At 47.2% G+C, this 20,836-nt stretch overlaps 1 protein-coding gene across 6 annotated transcripts in view; it reads right to left on the bottom strand.

Annotated features, from left to right (window-relative positions):
- cacna2d4 (calcium channel, voltage-dependent, alpha 2/delta subunit 4) overlaps positions 1-19,383 on the bottom strand; it is a 104,324-nt gene extending 84,941 nt beyond the window's left edge. For all 6 annotated transcript variants that reach the window (XM_031898604.1, XM_031898606.1, XM_031898607.1 and 3 more), the window contains exons 1-7: positions 18,715-19,383; positions 9,573-9,654; positions 4,514-4,630; positions 2,322-2,381; positions 1,128-1,290; positions 810-941; positions 634-694 (exon numbers count right to left, since the gene is read on the bottom strand). In XM_031898604.1, coding sequence (XP_031754464.1) covers positions 634-694; positions 810-941; positions 1,128-1,290; positions 2,322-2,381; positions 4,514-4,630; positions 9,573-9,654; positions 18,715-18,788 — 689 coding nt within the window. In that variant the 5' untranslated portion in view covers positions 18,789-19,383. The remainder of the gene's footprint in view (positions 1-633; positions 695-809; positions 942-1,127; positions 1,291-2,321; positions 2,382-4,513; positions 4,631-9,572; positions 9,655-18,714) is intronic.
- Between the last annotated feature and the right edge of the window lie 1,453 nt (positions 19,384-20,836).

Genomic DNA, 20,836 nt, shown 5'->3' with positions numbered 1-20,836 from the left:
CTTATTGGGGGCAGAACAGCCCTATTGGGTTTATTTAATGGTTAAATGATTCCCTTTTATCTGTAATAATAAAACAGTACCTGTACTTGATCCCAACTAAGATATAATTACCCCTTATTGGGGCAGAACAGCCCTATTGGGTTTATTTCATGGTTAAATGATTCCCTTTTCTCTGTAATAATAAAACAGTACCTGTACTTGATCCCAACTAAGATATAATTACCCCTTATTGGGGGCAGAACAGCCCTATTGGGTTTATTTAATGGTTAAATGATTCTCTTTTCTCTGTAATAATAAAACAGTACCTGTACTTGATCCCAACTAAGATATAATTACCCCTTATTGGGGGCAGAACAGCCCTATTGGGTTTATTTCATGGTTAAATGATTCCCTTTTCTCTGTAATAATAAAACAGTACCTGTACTTGATCCCAACTAAGATATAATTACCGCTTTTTGGATGTAAAACAATCCTATTGGATTTAATTAATACTTAATTGATTTTTTAGCTGACTTAAGGTATGGAGATCCAAATTACGGAAAGACCCCTTATCCGGAATACCCTTGGTCCCGAGCATTCTGGATAACGGGTCCTATACCTGTATTCACAGAGACATAGAAGCAGAATTCTCACCAGCCGCGATTCCGGCAGTCAAATGAAATTACGCCGTTTTCATCTGGAACCCATTTGATGCCTAGAGGACAAAAGGTGCAATTTATGAAACCCAGCAAGAATGGCCTAGGCATGCTGCTAGTTAATGGCGCTCCCCAGAGGAAGGGGCAGTATATGCACGATGGCCGCACAGTTACCTGGATAAAGCCGAAAGAAGCCCGAGGAACTGCCGAAATACTGCCAGGTGAGGGTGGGGTCCCGCTGAAAATTATCCACAAAGATAGGGTTCAGGGCTTCAGACATGTAGACGCCATTGAGAATAGAGGGGTCTGCAAGGAGATAACAAGGAGTGTAAGCCAGTAAATCTCATACAAAAGTGGTTTTGTTGGATCTGCCTCAGCTGTGCATTCTTACCACTTACACGCAGTCACATGACTGAATATAAAGGCAGAACTATACACTTACTCCTAATGACTGGTCCATCTGTCAGCCTCCAGCGGGGGTGCATGTCTCACCTTTGTTATAGACGTTGGTCGGTAGCTGGATGTTGCTAAGGGAGGTGTTAACCATGAGGTTGTTAAAATGCTCGTTGGTCTCAAGAATAAATTCGCTCCCAAGCTCCACGTAGTTATCATTCTCGTCCTTCTCGTTGATCCGCACTGAATTATAGTACTCGAACTGCCAAGAGAGGAAGAGCAGAAGGGTGTGTAAGAAATGGCAGTAAGTGTGTAAGCAGAGGTTTTATACCTATTCCTTCCCCTTATCCTTTAAGCTGCCATCAGAGTGCTCTAGTCCCACCTACTGTTTGAGTCGCAGACTCCCTTAACCCTCCCCCTGTGAGTTTCCATCGGAGTGCTCCAGTCCCACCTACTGTTTGAGTTGCAGACTCCCTTAACCCTCCCCCTGTGAGTTTCCATCGGAGTGCTCCAGTCCCACCTACTGTTTGAGTCGCAGACTCCCTTAACCCTCCCCCTATAAGTTTCCATCAGAGTGCTCTAGTCCCACCTACTGTTTGAGTCGCAGACTCCCTTAACCCTCCCCCTGTAAGTTTCCATCGGAGCGCTCTAGTCCAACCCACTGCTTCAGTTACAGACTCCCTGGCCCTCCCACTGTAAGCTACCATCAGAGTTCATTAGTCCCACCCACTGTTTGAGTCGCAGACTCCCTTCCCCTCCCCCTGTAAGTTTCCGTCGGAGTGCTCTAGTCCCACCCACTGCTTCAGTTACAGACTCCCTGGCCCTCCCACTGTAAGCTGCCATCAGAGTGTATTAGTCCCACCCACTGCTCAAGTCACAGACTCCCTGTCCCCCCCTGCATACTGCCACTGAGACTACATTTTTTTTGGGGGGGTGGTATGTGAAAAAGTTTTACACAGACTAATATTTGTCTCTGAATGCAGAATTAAGGACAATTTAACTGTAAGAATTAGATTGTATAGTGCATATCCCTCTAGGCTATTTGAAATTGAATAAAGTGACTTTATAATGGTGTTGCTATAGCTGCATACAATAATAAGCTTGTTTGCACATTAATAACTGGGGGCCTCGTGAATCAGGGAATATCTACAGTTTAATGGATCCATCCAAATTGCTTTTACATGGCAAACCACATACCTGCAAAAAAATAAATTGTTTTATGCACTAGATTATACTGATGTTAAAAATGTAGTAATTATTGTATTACTCTAGGGAACGGGCAACAATATTCACCTCCAGAGATGTGTTGAACTCATGATGTAAATCGGCATCCTCTGCTGCCTCTACCAGCTTCTATAGGGAGTCAGGAGAAACAGAGTGATTTAATATAAAGAATGTTCTGGGCACACAATAAGCTGCACCCCCATACTGTACTGTCTAAGGGAAACACTATGGCACCTCCTACCCATATGTATAAATACAAATATACAGAGAAGGAATGTTCTGGGCACACAATAAGCTGTACCCCCATACTGTACTGTCTAAGGGAAACACTATGGCACCTCCTACCCATATGTATAAATACAAATATACAGAGAAGGAATGTTCTGGGCACACAATAAGCTGTACCCCCATACTGTACTGTCTAAGGGAAACACTATGGCACCTCCTACCCATATGTATAAATACAAATATACAGAGAAGGAATGTTCTGGGCACACAATAAGCTGTACCCCCATACTGTACTGTCTAAGGGAAACACTATGGCACCTCCTACCCATATGTATAAATACAAATATACAGAGAAGGAATGTTCTGGGCACACAATAAGCTGCACCCCCATACTGTACTGTCTAAGGGAAACACTATGGCACCTCCTACCCATATGTATAAATACAAATATACAGAGAAGGAATGTTCTGGGCACACAATAAGCTGTACCCCCATACTGTACTGTCTAAGGGAAACACTATGGCACCCCCTACCCATATGTATAAATACAAATATACAGAGAAGGAATGTTCTGGGCACACAATAAGCTGTACCCCCATACTGTACTGTCTAAGGGAAACACTATGGCACCCCCTACCCATATGTATAAATACATATATACAGAGAAGGAATGTTCTGGGCACACAATAAGCTGTACCCCCATACTGTACTGTCTAAGGGAAACACTATGGCACCCCTACCCATATGTATAAATACAAATATACAGAGAAGGAATGCTCTGGACACACAATAAGCTGTACCCCCATACTGAGGTGAGACTGTCGAGGTTGGGGTTGTTTTCTCTGGAAAAGAGGCGCTTGCGAGGGGACATGATTACTCTGTACAAGTACATTAGAGGGGATTATAGGCAGTTGGGGGATGTTCTTTTTTCCCATAAAAACAATCAGCGCACCAGAGGGCACCCCTTTAGATTAGAGGAAAGGAGCTTCCATTTGAAGCAGCGTAGGTGGTTTTTCACGGTGAGGGCAGTGAGGCTGTGGAATGCCCTTCCTAGTGATGGGGTAATGGCAGACTCTGTTAATGCCTTTAAGAGGGGCCTGGATGAGTTTTTGAACAAGCAGAATATCCAAGGCTATTGTGATACTAATATCTACAGTTAGTATTACTGGTTGTATATATATAGTTTATGTATGTGAGTGTATAGATTGGTTAGTATAGGTTGTGTGCTGGGTTTACTCGGATGGGTTGAACTTGATGGACAATGGTCTTTTTTCAACCCTATGTAACTATGTAACTATGTAACTATACTGTACTGTCTAAGGGAAACACTATGGCACCTCCTACCCATATGTATAAATACAAATATACAGAGAAGGAATGTTCTGGGCACACAATAAGCTGTACCCCCATACTGTACTATCTAAGGGAAACACTATGGCACCCCCTACCCATATGTATAAATACAAATATGCAGAGAAGGAATGTTCTGGGCACCTTGTATATACTTACAGCACAATATGGCACCTTCCATTCATAAGTATAAATACAAATATACTGTACATACATTACATACCACAACCCATCTCACACTACAGCTGGATTGATTAGTAGATAAACCCCATTTGAAACAATTAGAATAATGGCACGTGGGGCACTATGACTACAGACATTCCTTGTAGCATTAAGTCAGTAATTCGCCATGCAGTGAGGGGGGTTATTTTTACACGTTAATGCATTAAGGAGCCAAAAGGCAAACAGGCAGCTCTTAGCATATTAAGCCTCTTAACTACTCACAACCTGCAGCTTTCTGCCCATAGATATGTGACTGCCAGGTGCTGCTGGGTAAAAGATTAACCCATGCACAGACCCGGGTCAGACACCAAGCACTGGGCAGTGCTGCTTATTCTCTATATTCCTCCTACTCTATGATATCAATGGAAGCCCATGGGGCGGAGGATTGGGTCTCACCCCTTTCATGGCCATACAGGTGTATGGGGTTTTACTTCTGGGCCCAAAAAAACCCCCATATTTACCTCCACTGCCTCGACTTTCCGGCGCAGCATGTTCTCCATCTCCTCCGAAAACTTCTTGACCAGCTCAAGTCCATCCACTTCCTCAATGCTTAGCGTGGGCTCCACGTCCTTGTACTTCTGTATTATGGGGGTATAAATAATTGTGAGATGTCAGGGGGGTGCACATAAATCTCACCCAATGTTTCTCATTACACTGTACTGTGCTACAGCTGCTGTTAGTGCTATTCAAGAAGCATCATATTAAAACCCTTACTAAGCTGGTCCCCCCCAATAAGAAAAGTTTTCAGGGGCCTGCCTACCCGCATGTTTCCTCCATTAAAGCAGCAGGCAGACAGAACCTGTGTTCAGGATGGTGAAGGAAAACTATACCCCCAGAATGAATACTTAAGCGACAGATAGTTTATATTATATTAAAAGGCCTACTAATAGTTGTATCCGGAGTCAGAACCAGCAGTGCAGAGAACATAAGGGGACAGAGAGACACAGTGACAGTTACACATAACTATAAACCAAGTTAGAAAGAGAAATGAATGGATATTGGGGAGTTGTATCAGGAGTCAGAACCAGCAGTGCAGAGAACGGAAAGGGACAGACACAGTGACAGTTACACATAACTATAAACCCAGTGAGAATGAGGAATGAATGGGTATTGGGGAGTTGTATCAGGAGTCAGAACCAGCAGTGCAGAGATGGGAAAGGGACAGGTACAGTGACAGTTACACATAACTATAAACCCAGTGAGAATGAGGAATGAATGGGTATTGGGGAGTTGTATCAGGAGTCAGAACCAGCAGTGCAGAGATGGGAAAGGGACAGGTACAGTGACAGTTACACATAACTATAAACCCAGTGAGAATGAGGAATGAATGGATATTGGAGAGTTGTATCAGGAGTCAGAACCAGCAGTGCAGAGAAGGGAAAGGGACAGACAGACACAGTGACAGTTACACATAACTATAAACCCAGTGAGAATGAGGGATGAATGGGTATTGGGGAGTTGTATCAGGAGTCAGAACCAGCAGTGCAGAGAAGGGAAAGGGACAGACACAGTGACAGTTACACATAACTATTAACCCAGTGAGAATGAGGAATGAATGGGTATTGGGAAGTTGTATCAGGAGTCAGAACCAGCAGTGCAGAGAAGGGAAAGGGACGGACAGACACAGGGACAGTTACACATAACTATTAACCCAGTGAGAATGAGGAATGAATGGGTATTGGGAAGTTGTATCAGGAGTCAGAACCAGCAGTGCAGAGATGGGAAAGGGACAGACACAGTGACAGTTACACATAACTATAAACCCAGTGAGAATGAGGAATGAATGGATATTGGGGAGTTGTATCAGGAGTCAGAACCAGCAGTGCAGAGAAGGGAAAGGGACAGACACAGTGACAGTTACACATAACTATTAACCCAGTGAGAATGAGGAATGAATGGGTATTGGGAAGTTGTATCAGGAGTCAGAACCAGCAGTGCAGAGATGGGAAAGGGACGGACAGACACAGGGACAGTTACACATAACTATTAACCCAGTGAGAATGAGGAATGAATGGGTATTGGGAAGTTGTATCAGGAGTCAGAACCAGCAGTGCAGAGATGGGAAAGGGACAGACAGACACAGTGACAGTTACACATAACTATAAACCCAGTGAGAATGAGGAATGAATGGATATTGGGGAGTTGTATCAGGAGTCAGAACCAGCAGTGCAGAGAAGGGAAAGGGACAGACAGACACAGTTACTAAACTGGAATATATAATATACAGTATATCAGGAAATACTGCCCTTTTACATCATTACTTGAACCACCATTTTGAGATGGCCTGTGTGTTCCCTCAGAGATCACCTGACAGGAAGTAATGAAGCTCTAACTGTACCAGGAAGTATTGGAATAAAAGACAGAGCTGTGTCCATTCATGGACTGACCTAACATGTATTTAGGTTTGCCCAATGGCACATACTACTTAAAAAGTATACTTTTATGAAAATGGTTTATTTAGATGAAACAGGGCTTACACATGAGCTGCTTAGCCAGGCAGTAACAAGAGGCTGATCTGCTGCAGAACAGCTTGTGGCCACACAGAGCTCACAGCTTGGATGCCAAAACATACAAAATAAACGATAGGGTTAAGTTCCCCTCTAAATTCCCTGGCAGAGAATCTGTGGATACCTAGTAGAGCTCTGCTTTTAGTTTGGGCACCATTCCCGGCCAACTAAACGTGGGAGCATCCTAATAAAGACAAAAAGCTACTGTCAGTCTGTGATTGTTCTGAATAACACAATCTGCCTATACATGGTCCCATGTCCCTGCACTCATTTCTAATTCCACCTTCCAGCTGCTTTGTGTTTCACTAATCCCCTACTGTTCTGGGAAATTCACTGCCATTCACTGGGTAGGGACTGGGGCTGTGGGATAGCAGGTATAGTAGGGAGAGATGGTGCCTATAGTAGCAGTGGGGGGATAATAGCCTCTGGGAAGGGACTGGGGCTGTGGGATAGCAGGTATAGTAGGGAGAGATGGTGCCTATAGTAGCAGTGGGGGGATAATAGCCTCTGGGAAGGGACTGGGGCTGTGGGATAGCAGGTATAGTAGGGAGAGATGGTGCCTATAGTAGCAGTGGGGGATAATAGCCTCTGGGAAGGGACTGGGGCTGTGGGATAGCAGGTATAATAGGGAGAGATGGTGCCTATAGTAGCATTGGGGGGATAATAGCCTCTGGGAAGGGACTGGGGCTGTGGGATATCAGGTATAGTAGGGAGAGATGGTGCCTATAGTAGCAGTGGGGGGATAATAGCCTCTGGGAAGGGACTGGGGCTGTGGGATAGCAGGTATAGTAGGGAGAGATGGTGCCTATAGTAGCAGTGGGGGGATAATAGCCGCTGGGAAGGGACTGGGGCTGTGGGATAGCAGGTATAGTAGGGAGAGATGGTGCCTATAGTAGCAGTGGGGGGATAATAGCCTCTGGGAAGGGACTGGGGCTGTGGGATAGCAGGTATAGTAGGGAGAGATGGTGCCTATAGTAGCAGTGGGGGGATAATAGCCTCTGGGAAGGGACTGGGGCTGTGGGATATCAGGTATAGTAGGGAGAGATGGTGCCTATAGTAGCAGTGGGGGGATAATAGCCTCTGGGAAGGGACTGGGGCTGTGGGATAGCAGGTATAGTAGGGAGAGATGGTGCTTATAGTAACAGTGGGGGGATAATAGCCTCTGGGAAGGGACTGGGGCTGTGGGATAGCAGGTATAGTAGGGAGAGATGGTGCCTATAGTAGCAGTGGGATAATAGCCTCTGGGAAGGGACTGGGGCTGTGGGATAGCAGGTATAGTAGGGAGAGATGGTGCCTATAGTAGCAGTGGGGGGATAATAGCCTCTGGGAAGGGACTGGGGCTGTGGGATAGCAGGTATAGTAGGGAGAGATGGTGCCTATAGTAGCAGTGGGGGGATAATAGCCTCTGGGAAGGGACTGGGGCTGTGGGATAGCAGGTATAGTAGGGAGAGATGGTGCCTATAGTAGCAGTGGGGGGATAATAGCCTCTGGGAAGGGACTGGGGCTGTGGGATAGCAGGTATAGTAGGGAGAGATGGTGCCTATAGTAGCAGTGGGGGGATAATAGCCTCTGGGAAGGGACTGGGGCTGTGGGATAGTAGGTATAGTAGGGAGAGATGGTGCCTATAGTAGCAGTGGGGGATAATAGCCTCTGGGAAGGGACTGGGGCTGTGGGATAGCAGGTATAGTAGGGAGAGATGGTGCCTATAGTAGCAGTGGGGGGATAATAGCCTCTGGGAAGGGACTGGGGCTGTGGGAAAGCAGAGATAGTAGGGATAGATGGTGCCTATATACTATATATATATTAGAGAGGTAGGGAGACAGTAACACTTTAAATGACTGTACTCGAACCTGTTTTTCAATTACCAGCATGCTCTGCCATTGGTTTAGTGATGCTAGGATTTGTAACTGATGGGCAGCTAAAGAGATAGAGTTAGGGCAGTCTCACTATATATATATATATATATATATATATATATATATATATATATATATATATATATATAAATAATAAAGCCGATTTCCTGGGGCTGTATCACCACTATTGAGAGCCCTGCTTCTCACAGAGGTAGCAGAACCTAACATGGTGCCAATATAAAGAGTGGGTTTGGGCAGCCCCAAGGCACAAGGTAGCACTATATGAATTAAATCATAAATAAAATTCATTTCTATTGAACAGCCTCCTTTAGATTTCTTCTTGCAGAGTTATTTCTCTCTCAGGCCTCATGTCAGAGCAGCATGTGTTATCTAGACTAATCCTGAGCCAGGCTACCCTTAATCCGGGGTGGCTAGCTGTCCTCATGGAGCTGTGTGACCCGCTTAGCACAATGACACATACATAACAGAGTCTGGGAATATAGAAAGCACCCGTGCCCAGTGCCAGCGAGATCCAAGGTCAATAAACAGCACAAACTGGGCAGCAAGAAAACACATTGGGGCACTGGCACAAGCGGCGAGTAAGAGAGTTTTGCCACCCAAGGGCACTGGCACAAGCGGCGAGTAAGAGAGTTTTGCCACCCAAGGGCACTGGCACAAGCGGCGAGTAAGAGAGTTTTGCCACCCAAGGGCACTGGCACAAGCGGCGAGTAAGAGAGTTTTGCCACCCAAGGGCACTGGCACAAGAGGCGAGTAGAAGAGTTTTGCAACCCACACAATTTCCTCCTTGGCATGTGGGTGGCAAAATGCTTTAAATTGCCCTTGCCCCCATATGAGTTTGCACCTGGGCAAACTCAGTGGGTCTAATCACCAACACTGGGCAAATTTGCACATGTGACAACCAATCAAATATATACTGCCATTGTTGTACTTTCAGCTGGCTAAGAAAAAGCTAATCACTGATTGGCTGCTATGGGTTACTGCCCAGACACAGTCATATCATTTGCAGCACTATGTGTGTCTTGGGCAACTGAATATCACAGGTGGCAAAATATCCATAATTGCCCAAATGCCTTCAACCTAAAAGGAAAAGCACATTAGGGAGGGGTAAATAACATGGATAGGGAGTAGGTACTTACCTTCTGCAAGAGGAGGGACCCAGAGTACCTCGTGACCAAGGAATACACCTCCCCGCCAAATGCGTCGGCCCAGATTTTCACCCTGGGAATAAAGAGAAGGAGAAAGTCGGATCTTGGAACGTTTGTCCAGTTCCTGGGAAAAACCTTAATCTGGATGAAGAAGCGGCCAATCCTATTACACTAATTGCACTAATGACCCTGGAGGCCAAGACACGCCCACCAGAGCCCCCTGCAACATTCCCAATAACCATTGCTTCCAATTCAAATTACACAGATCAGCCAGGATTTTGCATTTTAATACAGACAGCAACCCGGAGAACCTAGGAAAAGTTTTACGGAGCAATACGTCTTTAAGAAAACAACAGGACTACAGCTCCCCCCAGTATCATCCAGCTCCACCCCCAGCATCCTCCAGCTCCATTCCTCAGCTCCCCCCCTGCGTCCTTCCCAGCATCCTCCCACCAGCATCCTCCATCTCCCCCCCCCCAGCGACCTGCGGCTCCCTCCATCCTCCGGCTGCTTCTGACCCCGGCTCCCCGCTACATCCTTTTATATGGTTGCACCCCGTGCTGACGTCACGCGCACACACGGGGCGCGACCAATCAGGGCCCGTAATTCTTTTAAGGGGGCTGGAGTCAGCGGGCTGGATTAAAAAGGCCAACGGGCCTCAGTTTGCCCACCTCTGATTTAGATACATGCTGAAGACTGAACTTGTTTATGTGCAGCCATGCAGAGGTCTGGACTGGGATTCAAAATAGGCAGGCCCGGATTTGTGGAAAGGCCACTAAGGCCCGGGCCTAGGGCGGCACAAGGGCGGCCGCAACAGAATTTTTAAATTTGGCTCCCATACGGAGCAGTCAGGACCTCTCCCCACTGCTCCGTATGGGAGTTTAAATGTGCTATTGCGCATGCGCACTCGTGGGGGGGGGGGAGCTTGGGGCGCCTAGAAGTGAAATCCGGCCCTGAAAATAGGTACCCAGAGGCCCAAACAATTTACATTGTTCAAGAACAATGTCAAGAACAATTTACATTTTCTTTTTCATATGGATTGGCTTGAGGCATCAACCAACAAAACAACCTACACTCACAGATTTTTTGACACATGGACAACTTACATCCTGAACCTTCCCCCAGACATTAGACAACTGACAGTTGATACATTCAAGAATACCACGTGGTATGACCAAGAGAGCCTCAGAGGCACTAATCCTCTACTATACGCCATAATGGCTCCAAGATGAACCATCGCTGCCTCCCAGGATCCCCAATACAATGGAACCAGGTACCCCAAATAACCTTCCCCGGTGAACTGAAATGTATATAGTTCATGTTGATTTTATCTGAAGCTTCACATTATATTTTGTTTGTTTGATTTATTTACCAATCGGACCCTCCACTATACCCTACTTTCGGGAAATTGGCTCACCTAAGCGTCAATTAGCCAATTACCTACCATCCATACACATGCATACCCTGAATAGGCTCACCAATGTAAAGATTTTAAACCCTAAGAGTACCAAATATCTATGCCTAATAATATGTTTTGACTCTTGTAAAAGATAATATTTTGCATATGTGGAACCCGATTGTTATGCATAAAAATAAATAAAAACAATTAAAAAAAAAAAAAAAGACAGTCTTTCTTTCCCCAAAAATGGGAAAGTGGCAGTTGAGTTGGAATTTAGGCGGATTTCTGTGAAAAAAGGTTTTTTCCCACCACTTTTACTGTAAAAAAGGCCTCTCTCCCCTCTGTGACTCCCCCCCCCAGAGAATGTTGCTAAATGGAGGATTCATTCCCCCCTACTATAACAGCCCCCCTAGTTATATAGGGCTTGGGGCAAGCAGCAGGCTCTAACCCTGAGTGTTTCAGGCAGTCGGTTAGGATACACCAACCGCCAATATGCAGAAGACAAGATTACGAAAAACCATGTTACAAGTGGGAGGAAGTATAGCGAAGTGGTAGGGAGCCGGCTTTACATCGCCAGGTCTGGAGTTCGATTCTGGCCAGGGAGCCCGTCCATCAAATTGGAGTTGGGTCTCATAGCTGATGCCTAGGTACATATATGTATCAGAATTGGTATCACAATTGAGCCCCATTGATGGAAGCAGAGGCACCAGGCCAGGGAATTGATCTGAAGGACCATTGATGTGAGGCCCAACCCGCGCCACTGGCATACCGGCCTCCCCCTTTTGTATTTTCAAGGGCAGCTCATGATTTATGATGCCAGCTATTAAACTGTCCCTGTCACAGTGTCTATGGCAGCTGGAAGCAACTGTCACAGGAAAAATCCCTTTCTTATCACTGGCAATAAGAAGCCAATTGATAGGTGAGCTGAGCTACAGCGCAGGGCCAATGGGAATTCCAAGCCAAAATCAGCAAGTGCATTTTATGGTCATTTCTGGAAATCTGATAAGGATACATGGAAATAATCATAGAACAGAAGAATCTACACTGGGGAGCTGATAGGGGAATAATGGAGATATTTTCTGAGCAGTATAAGAGGCCCCAGCTGGTATATAATACAGGAGATATCCTCTGAGCGCTGTTACCCCCTGCTGGTATATGGTACAGGAGATTCACCCTACTTCTATGCATTATCAGTAACCCTTCAGACAGTATAGAGTTCAGCCCCCCCAGCCCAATAAATAGTGACTGTCTGTGGCACCTTACAGCCCCCCTGGCATTCCCAGTACCCAGAGACACAAACAGCCCCCCCAGCCCAATAAATAGTGACTGTCTGTGGCACCTTACAGCCCCCCTGGCATTCCCAGTACCCAGAGGCACAAACAGCCCCCCCAGCCCAATAAATAGTGACTGTCTGTGGCACCTTACAGCCCCCCTGGCATTCCCAGTACCCAGAGGCACAAACAGCCCCCCCAGCCCAATAAATAGTGACTGTCTGTGGCACCTTACAGCCCCCCCTGGCATTCCCAGTACCCAGAGGCACAAACAGCCCCCCCAGCCCAATAAATAGTTACATAGTTACATAGGGTTGAAAAAAGACCAGTGTCCATCAAGTTCAACCCATCCAAGTAAACCCAGCACACTTAACCCACACCTACCAATCTATACACTCACATACATACACTATATATACAACCACTAGTACTAACTGTAGATATTAGTATCACAATAGCCTTGGATATTCTGATTGATCAAGAACTCATCCAGGCCCCTCTTATAGGCACTAACAGAATCTGCCATTACCCCATCACTAGGAAGGGCATTCCCCAACCTCACTGCCCTCCCCGTGAGGAACCCCCTACGCTGCTTCAAATGGAAGCTCCGTTCCTCTAATCTAAAGGGGGGGCCTCTGGTGCGCTGATTGTTTTTATGGGAAAAAAGAACCCCCCCAACTGCCTATAATCCCCTCTAATGTACTTGTACAGAGTAATCATGTCCCCTCGCAAGCGCCTCTTTTCCAGAGAAAACAACCCCAACCCTGACAGTCTAACCTCATAGTTTAACCCTTCCATCCCCTTTACCAGTTTAGTTGCAGTCTCTGCACTCTCTCCAGCTCATTAATATCCTTCTTAAGGACTGGAGCCCAAAACTGCCCCCCATACTCAAGGTGAGGCCTTACCAGGGACCTATAAAGGGGCAAAATTATGTTTCATCCCTTGAGTCAATGCCCTTTTTTATACAAGACAGCACTTTATTTGCTTTAGTAGCCACAGAATGACACTGCCTGGCATTAGACAACTTGTTATCAACAAAAACCCCCAGATCCTTCTCCATTAAGGATCCCCCCAACACACTACCATTCAGTAGATAGTTTGCGTTTATATTATTTCTACCAAAGGGCATAACTTTGCACTTATCAACATTGAACCTCATTTTCCAGTTTGCTGCCCAGTTATCTAATTTTGTCAAATCGCTCTGCAAAGCGGCACATCCTGCATGGAACTTATAGTTTTGCACAATTTAGTGTCATCAGCAAAAATAGAAACAGTACTGTCTATGCCCACCTCCAGGTCATTAATAAACAAGTTAAAAAGCAAAGGCCCAAGGACTGACCCCTGCGGTACCCACTAACCACACTGGCCCAATTAGAAAATGTTCCATTTACCACCACTCTTTGTACTCTATCCTTCAGCCAGTTCTCTATCCAATTACAAATATTATGTTCTAGGCCAATATTCCTTAAATAGTGACTGTCTGTGGCACCTTACAGCCCCCCTGGCATTCCCAGTACCCAGAGGCACAAACAGCACCCCCCAGCCCAATAAATAGTGACTGTCTGTGGCACCTTACAGCCCCCCTGGCATTCCCAGTACCCAGAGGCACAAACAGCCCCCCAGCCCAATAAATAGTGACTGTCTGTGGCACCTTACAGCCCCCCTGGCATTCCCAGTACCCAGAGGCACAAACAGCACCCCCAGCCCAATAAATAGTGACTGTCTGTGGCACCTTACAGCCCCCCTGGCATTCCCAGTACCCAGAGGCACAAACAGCACCCCCAGCCCAATAAATAGTGACTGTCTGTGGCACCTTACAGCCCCCCTGGCATTCCCAGTACCCAGAGGCACAAACAGCCCCCCCCCAGCCCAATAAATAGTGACTGTCTGTGGCACCTTACAGCCCCCCTGGCATTCCCAGTAACCAGAGGCACAAACAGCCCCCCCAGGCCCATAAATAGTGACTGTCTGTGGCACCTTACAGCCCCCCTGGCATTCCCAGTACCCAGAGGCACAAACAGCCCCCCCAGCCCAATAAATAGTGACTGTCTGTGGCACCTTACAGCCCCCCTGGCATTCCCAGTACCCAGAGGAACAAACAGCCCCCCCCCCAGCCCAATAAATAGTGACTGTCTGTGGCACCTTACAGCCCCCCTGGCATTCCCAGTACCCAGAGGCACAAACAGCACCCCCAGCCCAATAAATAGTGACTGTCTGTGGCACCTTACAGCCCCCCTGGCATTCCCAGTACCCAGAGGCACAAACAGCCCCCCCCCCAGCCCAATAAATAGTGACTGTCTGTGGCACCTTACAGCCCCCCTGGCATTCCCAGTACCCAGAGGCACAAACAGCCCCCCCCCCAGCCCAATAAATAGTGACTGTCTGTGGCACCTTACAGCCCCCCTGGCATTCCCAGTAACCAGAGGCACAAACAGCCCCCCCAGGCCCATAAATAGTGACTGTCTGTGGCACCTTACAGCCCCCCTGGCATTCCCAGTACCCAGAGGCACAGTAGCCCCCCTGGCATTGGCCAGAACCAACAGCCTCCCATATGTGAATGATCCCCCCCAATATCCCCCCGTACCCACAGTAGTGGGGAGCACCTTCCCTGGCTGCACATTCCCGCTTCCTCCTCCCATACACAGGGCCGGGGAAGCGCAGGCTGTAGGCAGCAGACAGCAGGTTCTGTTCCCAGAGCTGCCAAATCCTGTTTTTTTTTTTACTCAGAAACAAAAAAAATATCTGAAAAACAAGTTAAATCTGCAGAAATAACCCATCAGCGGCAGGAAGTGTCCCTTGAGGGGGGGGGAACATTTTACTTACCCACTGCTGACTAGGCCACGGAGGGGGTGGCGAAGTACAGTGCCCTAACAATTGCACTACAATTCCCAGCAGCCCCTTCTAGCCAAACATATAAGGCAGGGGTCCCCAACCTTTCTTACTCGGGAGCCACAGTCAAATGTAAAAAGACTTGGGGAGCAACACAAGCACCATAAAAGTTCATGGAGGAGCCAAATAAGGGCTGTGATTGGCTATTAGGGGCCTCTATGCACCCTATCAGCTTACAGGGGCTTTATTTGGTAGGAAATCTTGTTTTTATTCAACCAAAACTTGCCCCCAAGTCAGGAATTCAAAAATAACTCCCTGGTTTGGGGGCACTGAGAGCAACATCCAAGGGGTTGGGGAGCAACATGTTGCCCCGGAGCCACTGGTTGGGGATCACTGACCTAGAGATTTAAAAGTTGAAACTGCACAGAAGCGTTAAGGGTGAAGACACACTACTACTACTAGTAGCAGCTACTTGTCGTGGCTACTAAAACAGACAATGCTGATCATTTACTGATAATTGTCTCTACGTGTGTTTTAGCAAAAGCAATTCTCAGTATTGTCTATGGCAGGGGATTTTCTGGCATTTAGTAACCATGACAAGTAGCTGCTACTAAGTAGAGTCGTGTGTCTTCACCCTAAGGGCAGCAGTACACGGGAAGATTAGTTTCGCCGCGACTGTCTCTACGTGTGTTTTAGCAGAGGCAATTCTCAGTATTGTCTATGGCAGGGGATTTTCTGGAGTTTAGTAGCCTTGAAAAAAGTAGCTGCTACTAGTAGCTCCGTGTGTCTTCACCCTTACGGCAGGGGTACACGGGGAGATTAGTCGCCCCGTGACAAATCTCCATTGTCGCAGGCGACTAATCTCCCCGCAATGCCATCCCAACGGCTAGAATGTAAATTGCTGGTGGGGTGGCATACATGTCACTGTGATGTCCCGCTGTCGCCCAAAGTTTCCTCTGAAGACAACTTTGGGCGACTGTGGGACATCGCAGCAACGTGTATGCCACCCCACCAGCAATTTACATTCTAGCCGTTGGGATGGCATTGCGGGGAGATTAGTCGCCTGCGACAATGGAGATCTGTCACGGGGCGACTAATCTCCCCGTGTACCCCTGCCCTAAGGGTGAAGACCCACTGGGCTACTAGTAGCAGCTACTTTTTCACGGCTACTGAACACCAGAAAATCCCCTGTCGTGGCTACTAAAATAGACAATGCTGATCATTTACTGATAATTGTCTCTATGTGTGTTTTAGCAGAGGCAATTCTCAGTATTGTCTATGGCAGGGGATTTTCTGGTGTTTAGTAGCCATGAAAAAGTAGCTGCTACTAGTAGCTCTGTGTGTCTTCACCCTTAGGGTCTATGCACACAACCCAAGACCCCGGAGAGGGTCACAGACACTGGAAGCAAGATGGCGGGGTGTAATTCCGAGTAAGAATGTAGAGACATGAGTAACAGGAGAAAGAGGCATTTGGGGTAATTTGAAGATGGTTTAACCCTTTGTGTGCTGACTCTTTTGACCTATTTGCCCTGTGATCAGGAAAAGCATGAAACAGCATTATTTAAAGAGCAACTCAAAAAATGCATTGATGGCACATTGGGACAACATTGTCTGGCATATAAAGGGTTAAAGGCTCCAGGGTAAATAATACAATGTGCAATTAATGCAGGGGCAGGCAGTCAGAGGCAGGGGGTAACTAATAAGGAGATCTGGGGAGGGGGGGTAGACAAAATGAAAAGAAGTTGGGGGTAATTGGGTATAATACAATAAAGAAAGGAGGTGCCAGGGGGGCATCAGGAAAGATTTGTTATGGCTGCACAGGCTGCCGGGGCAATTAGCAGGAGATGATGTCATTACTGGGGAGTGATGTAATTAGCGGGGAATCATTTAATAAGAAAGCAATTTCCTTGCTAAATAAGATGCCAAGAGGCAAGAGACACAATGACATGTACAGTTAGAATGATGCCGGGGCAAAGGATAGGTGGAGAGGGGCAATTAGACACAGACTGGCAGAAGGTGCTAGGGCAGATATTTATGTTAAATATAAATAATATACAGAATGGCACAGTACTGTGCAACGGAATAGGTTGGTGCTTTATAAATACAAATAATAATAACACAGTAGTAATAAGACTAATGAGTCTAATATTATATTAATTATATCTACCCCTGACCCATGTATAAGCAATGGAGAGAGCTACTCAGCCTGTGGGTGCTATAAGGATTCTGGGACATAGGGCTTGGGGTAATAACATATTGGGTAGAACATATATAAAGATACAAGGAGAGATATTGGGATATGGAGTAATTGCACATTGGTTAGTATAGCTCTAATATTGCTGGGGCAGATAATAAGTTTTGGGTATTTAGACATTAGTTAGCTGTAAAGATGCCGGGGCAAATAGCAGTAATGCAGTTACACCAGTGTCTATATTAATGTTAGGGGAAATACAACGTGCTAGGGGCAGTTATACAGGTGTTAGTATAGCAGGGGCAGATAGCAAGGGGTATGGGCAGTTATACAGGTGTTAGTAGAGCAGGGGCAGATAGCAAGGAGTACGGGCAGTTATACAGGTGTTAGTATAGCAGGGGCAGATAGCAAGGGGTATGGGCAGTTATACAGGTGTTAGTAGAGCAGGGGCAGATAGCAAGGGGTATGGGCAGTTATACATGTGTTAGGATAGCAGGGGCAGATAGCAAGGGGTATGGGCAGTTATATAGGTGTAACTATAGCAGAGGCAGATAGCAAGAGGTATGGGCAGTTATACATGTGTTAGTATAGAAGGGGCAGATAGCAAGGAGTAGGGGCAGCTATACAGGTGTTAGTATGGCAGGGGCAGATAGCAAGGGGTATGGGCAGTTATACAGGTGTTAGTATAGCAGGGGCAGATAGCAAGGGGTATGGGCAGTTATACAGGTGTTAGTATGGCAGGGGCAGATAGCAAGGGGTATGGGCAGTTATACATGTGTTAGTATAGCAGGGGCAGATAGCAAGGGGTATGGGCAGTTATACAGGTGTTAGTATGGCAGGGGCAGATAGCAAGGGGTATGGGCAGTTATACATGTGTTAGTATAGCAGGGGCAGATAGCAAGGGGTATGGGCAGTTATACATGTGTTAGTAGAGCAGGGGCAGATAGCAAGGGGTAGGGGCAGTTATACAGGTGTTAGTATAGCAGGGGCAGATAGCAAGGGGTATGGGCAGTTATACATGTGTTAGTATGGCAGGGGCAGATAGCAAGGGGTATGGGCAGTTATATAGGTGTTAGTATGGCAGGGGCAGATAGCAAGGGTTATGGGCAGTTATACAGGTGTTAGTATGGCAGGGGCAGATAGCAAGGGGTATGGGCAGTTATACAGGTGTTAGTATAGCAGGGGCAGATAGCAAGGGTTATGGGCAGTTATACAGGTGTTAGTATGGCAGGGGCAGATAGCAAGGGGTATGGGCAGTTATACAGGTGTTAGTATGGCAGGGGCAGGTAGCAAGGAGTAGGGGCAGTTATACAGGTGTTAGTATACCAGTAGTAGGGGCATTTAGACATGTGCTATTATAGAGCAGGGGTAGAAAAGGTATGTGGATAATTATACATATATAGAAGGGGCAGAAATCAGTGATAGGGGCAAAAATAAACTTACGTGTCGGTGGAAATTTGGTTTTGTGCCCCCAGCTCCTGGAGCAGGATCCAGATCAGCCCCAAACTCCGCCACATCCTGCGGGTGGGTCACGCCATGAGTCGGGGCTAATAATGGCCCAAGCCCCAAACTTTTCCCCTTCTCTGTGCCGGTTCCCTATGCCCGGTGAGTGAATGGAGGCCCCGGTGCCAAGCCCCACATACCCCCCTGTGCGCCCCACTCTGTGCCCCTTCCTCCCCTGCCGGCTCCTCTCTCCGCTCTGATCGCACATAATCCACCCGATCCGATCCCGGGGATTACCAGCTCACAGCCTCCAATCAGAGCGCCGGGCCGCCGCCCCCACATTAACCGGCACAGTGCCGGGCATCTCTCCTGGCACCAACTGGGGAATGCCCAGCTTGGCTCCTTTGACTATTACTAGCCACTTGCCCCAACTTGGAAGCTCCCGCTACTAAGTGGTCAATGTTCCCCTGGTACCTTCCCCTCCTACTGTCCCACCTGTAAACTGAAATGATATTTTATATATTATGTAGAACTACAACTCCCAGAATCCCCTACAGCATTGATTCATTAAGGGCATAGGAACAATTTTTTATAAGAGCAGCCCCTGAATAAGTACACACTCCATCCCTCCCTACTTATATCTTCTACTATTATCCCCCCACTGCTACTATAGGCACCATCTCTCCCTACTATACCTGCTATCCCACAGCCCCAGTCCCTTCCCAGAGGCTATTATCCCCCCACTGCTACTATAGGCACCATCTCTCCCTACTATACCTGCTATCCCACAGCCCCAGTCCCTTCCCAGAGGCTATTATCCCCCCACTGCTACTATAGGCACCATCTCTCCCTACTATACCTGCTATCCCACAGCCCCAGTCCCTTCCCAGAGGCTATTATCCCCCCACTGCTACTATAGGCACCATCTCTCCCTACTATACCTGCTATCCCACAGCCCCAGTCCCTTCCCAGAGGCTATTATCCCCCCCACTGCTACTATAGGCACCATCTCTCCCTACTATACCTGCTATCCCACAGCCCCAGTCCCTTCCCAGAGGCTATTATCCCCCCACTGCTACTATAGGCACCATTTCTCCCTATTATACCTGCTATCCCACAGCCCCAGTCCCATCCCAGAGGCTATTATCCCCCCACTGCTACTATAGGCACCATCTCTCCCTACTATACCTGCTATCCCACAGCCCCAGTCACTTCCCAGAGGCTATTATCCCACTGCTACTATAGGCACCATCTTTCCCTACTATACCTGCTATCCCACAGCCCCAGTCCCTTCCCAGAGGCTATTATCCCACTGCTACTATAGGCACCATCTCTCCCTACTATACCTGCTATCCCACAGCCCCAGTCCCTTCCCAGAGGCTATTATCCCCCACTGCTACTATAGGCACCATCTCTCCCTACTATACCTGCTATCCCACAGCCCCAGTCCCTTCCCAGAGGCTATTATCCCCCCACTGCTACTATAGGCACCATCTCTCCCTACTATACCTGCTATCCCCCAGCCCCAGTCCCTTCCCAGAGGCTATTATCCCCCCCACTGCTACTATAGGCACCATCTCTCCCTACTATACCTGCTATCCCACAGCCTCAGTCCCTTCCCAGAGGCTATTATCCCCCCACTGCTACTATAGGCACCATCTCTCCCTACTATACCTGCTATCCCACAGCCTCAGTCCCTTCCCAGAGGCTATTATCCCCCACTGCTACTATAGGCACCATCTCTCCCTACTATACCTGCTATCCCACAGCCCCAGTCCCTTCCCAGAGGCTATTATCCCCCCACTGCTACTATAGGCACCATCTCTCCCTACTATACCTGCTATCCCACAGCCCCAGTCCCTTCCCAGAGGCTATTATCCCCCCACTGCTACTATAGGTACCATCTCTCCCTACTATAACTGCTATAATTGGTATCTGGTTGAGCAAATAAACAAGGAGCCCAATCACATTACACCAGTTAAAATTCAATGGCAAATTTATAATACTCCTTAGCTCAAGGTCAGAAACCCACCGGCCAGTAGTACAAATTATCTACGTAACTGCTGAGTAGTTACTTTTGCTTGTAAGGGGGTAAAATTGCTGTTTTTCCCAAACCTCATTA

Source organism: Xenopus tropicalis, chromosome 3, assembly GCF_000004195.4.
Source record: "Xenopus tropicalis strain Nigerian chromosome 3, UCB_Xtro_10.0, whole genome shotgun sequence".
Classification (NCBI taxonomy): domain Eukaryota; kingdom Metazoa; phylum Chordata; class Amphibia; order Anura; family Pipidae; genus Xenopus; species Xenopus tropicalis.
The sequence above is the reverse complement of the archived record's forward strand: the minus strand, read 5'-3'. Positions and strand labels throughout refer to the sequence as shown.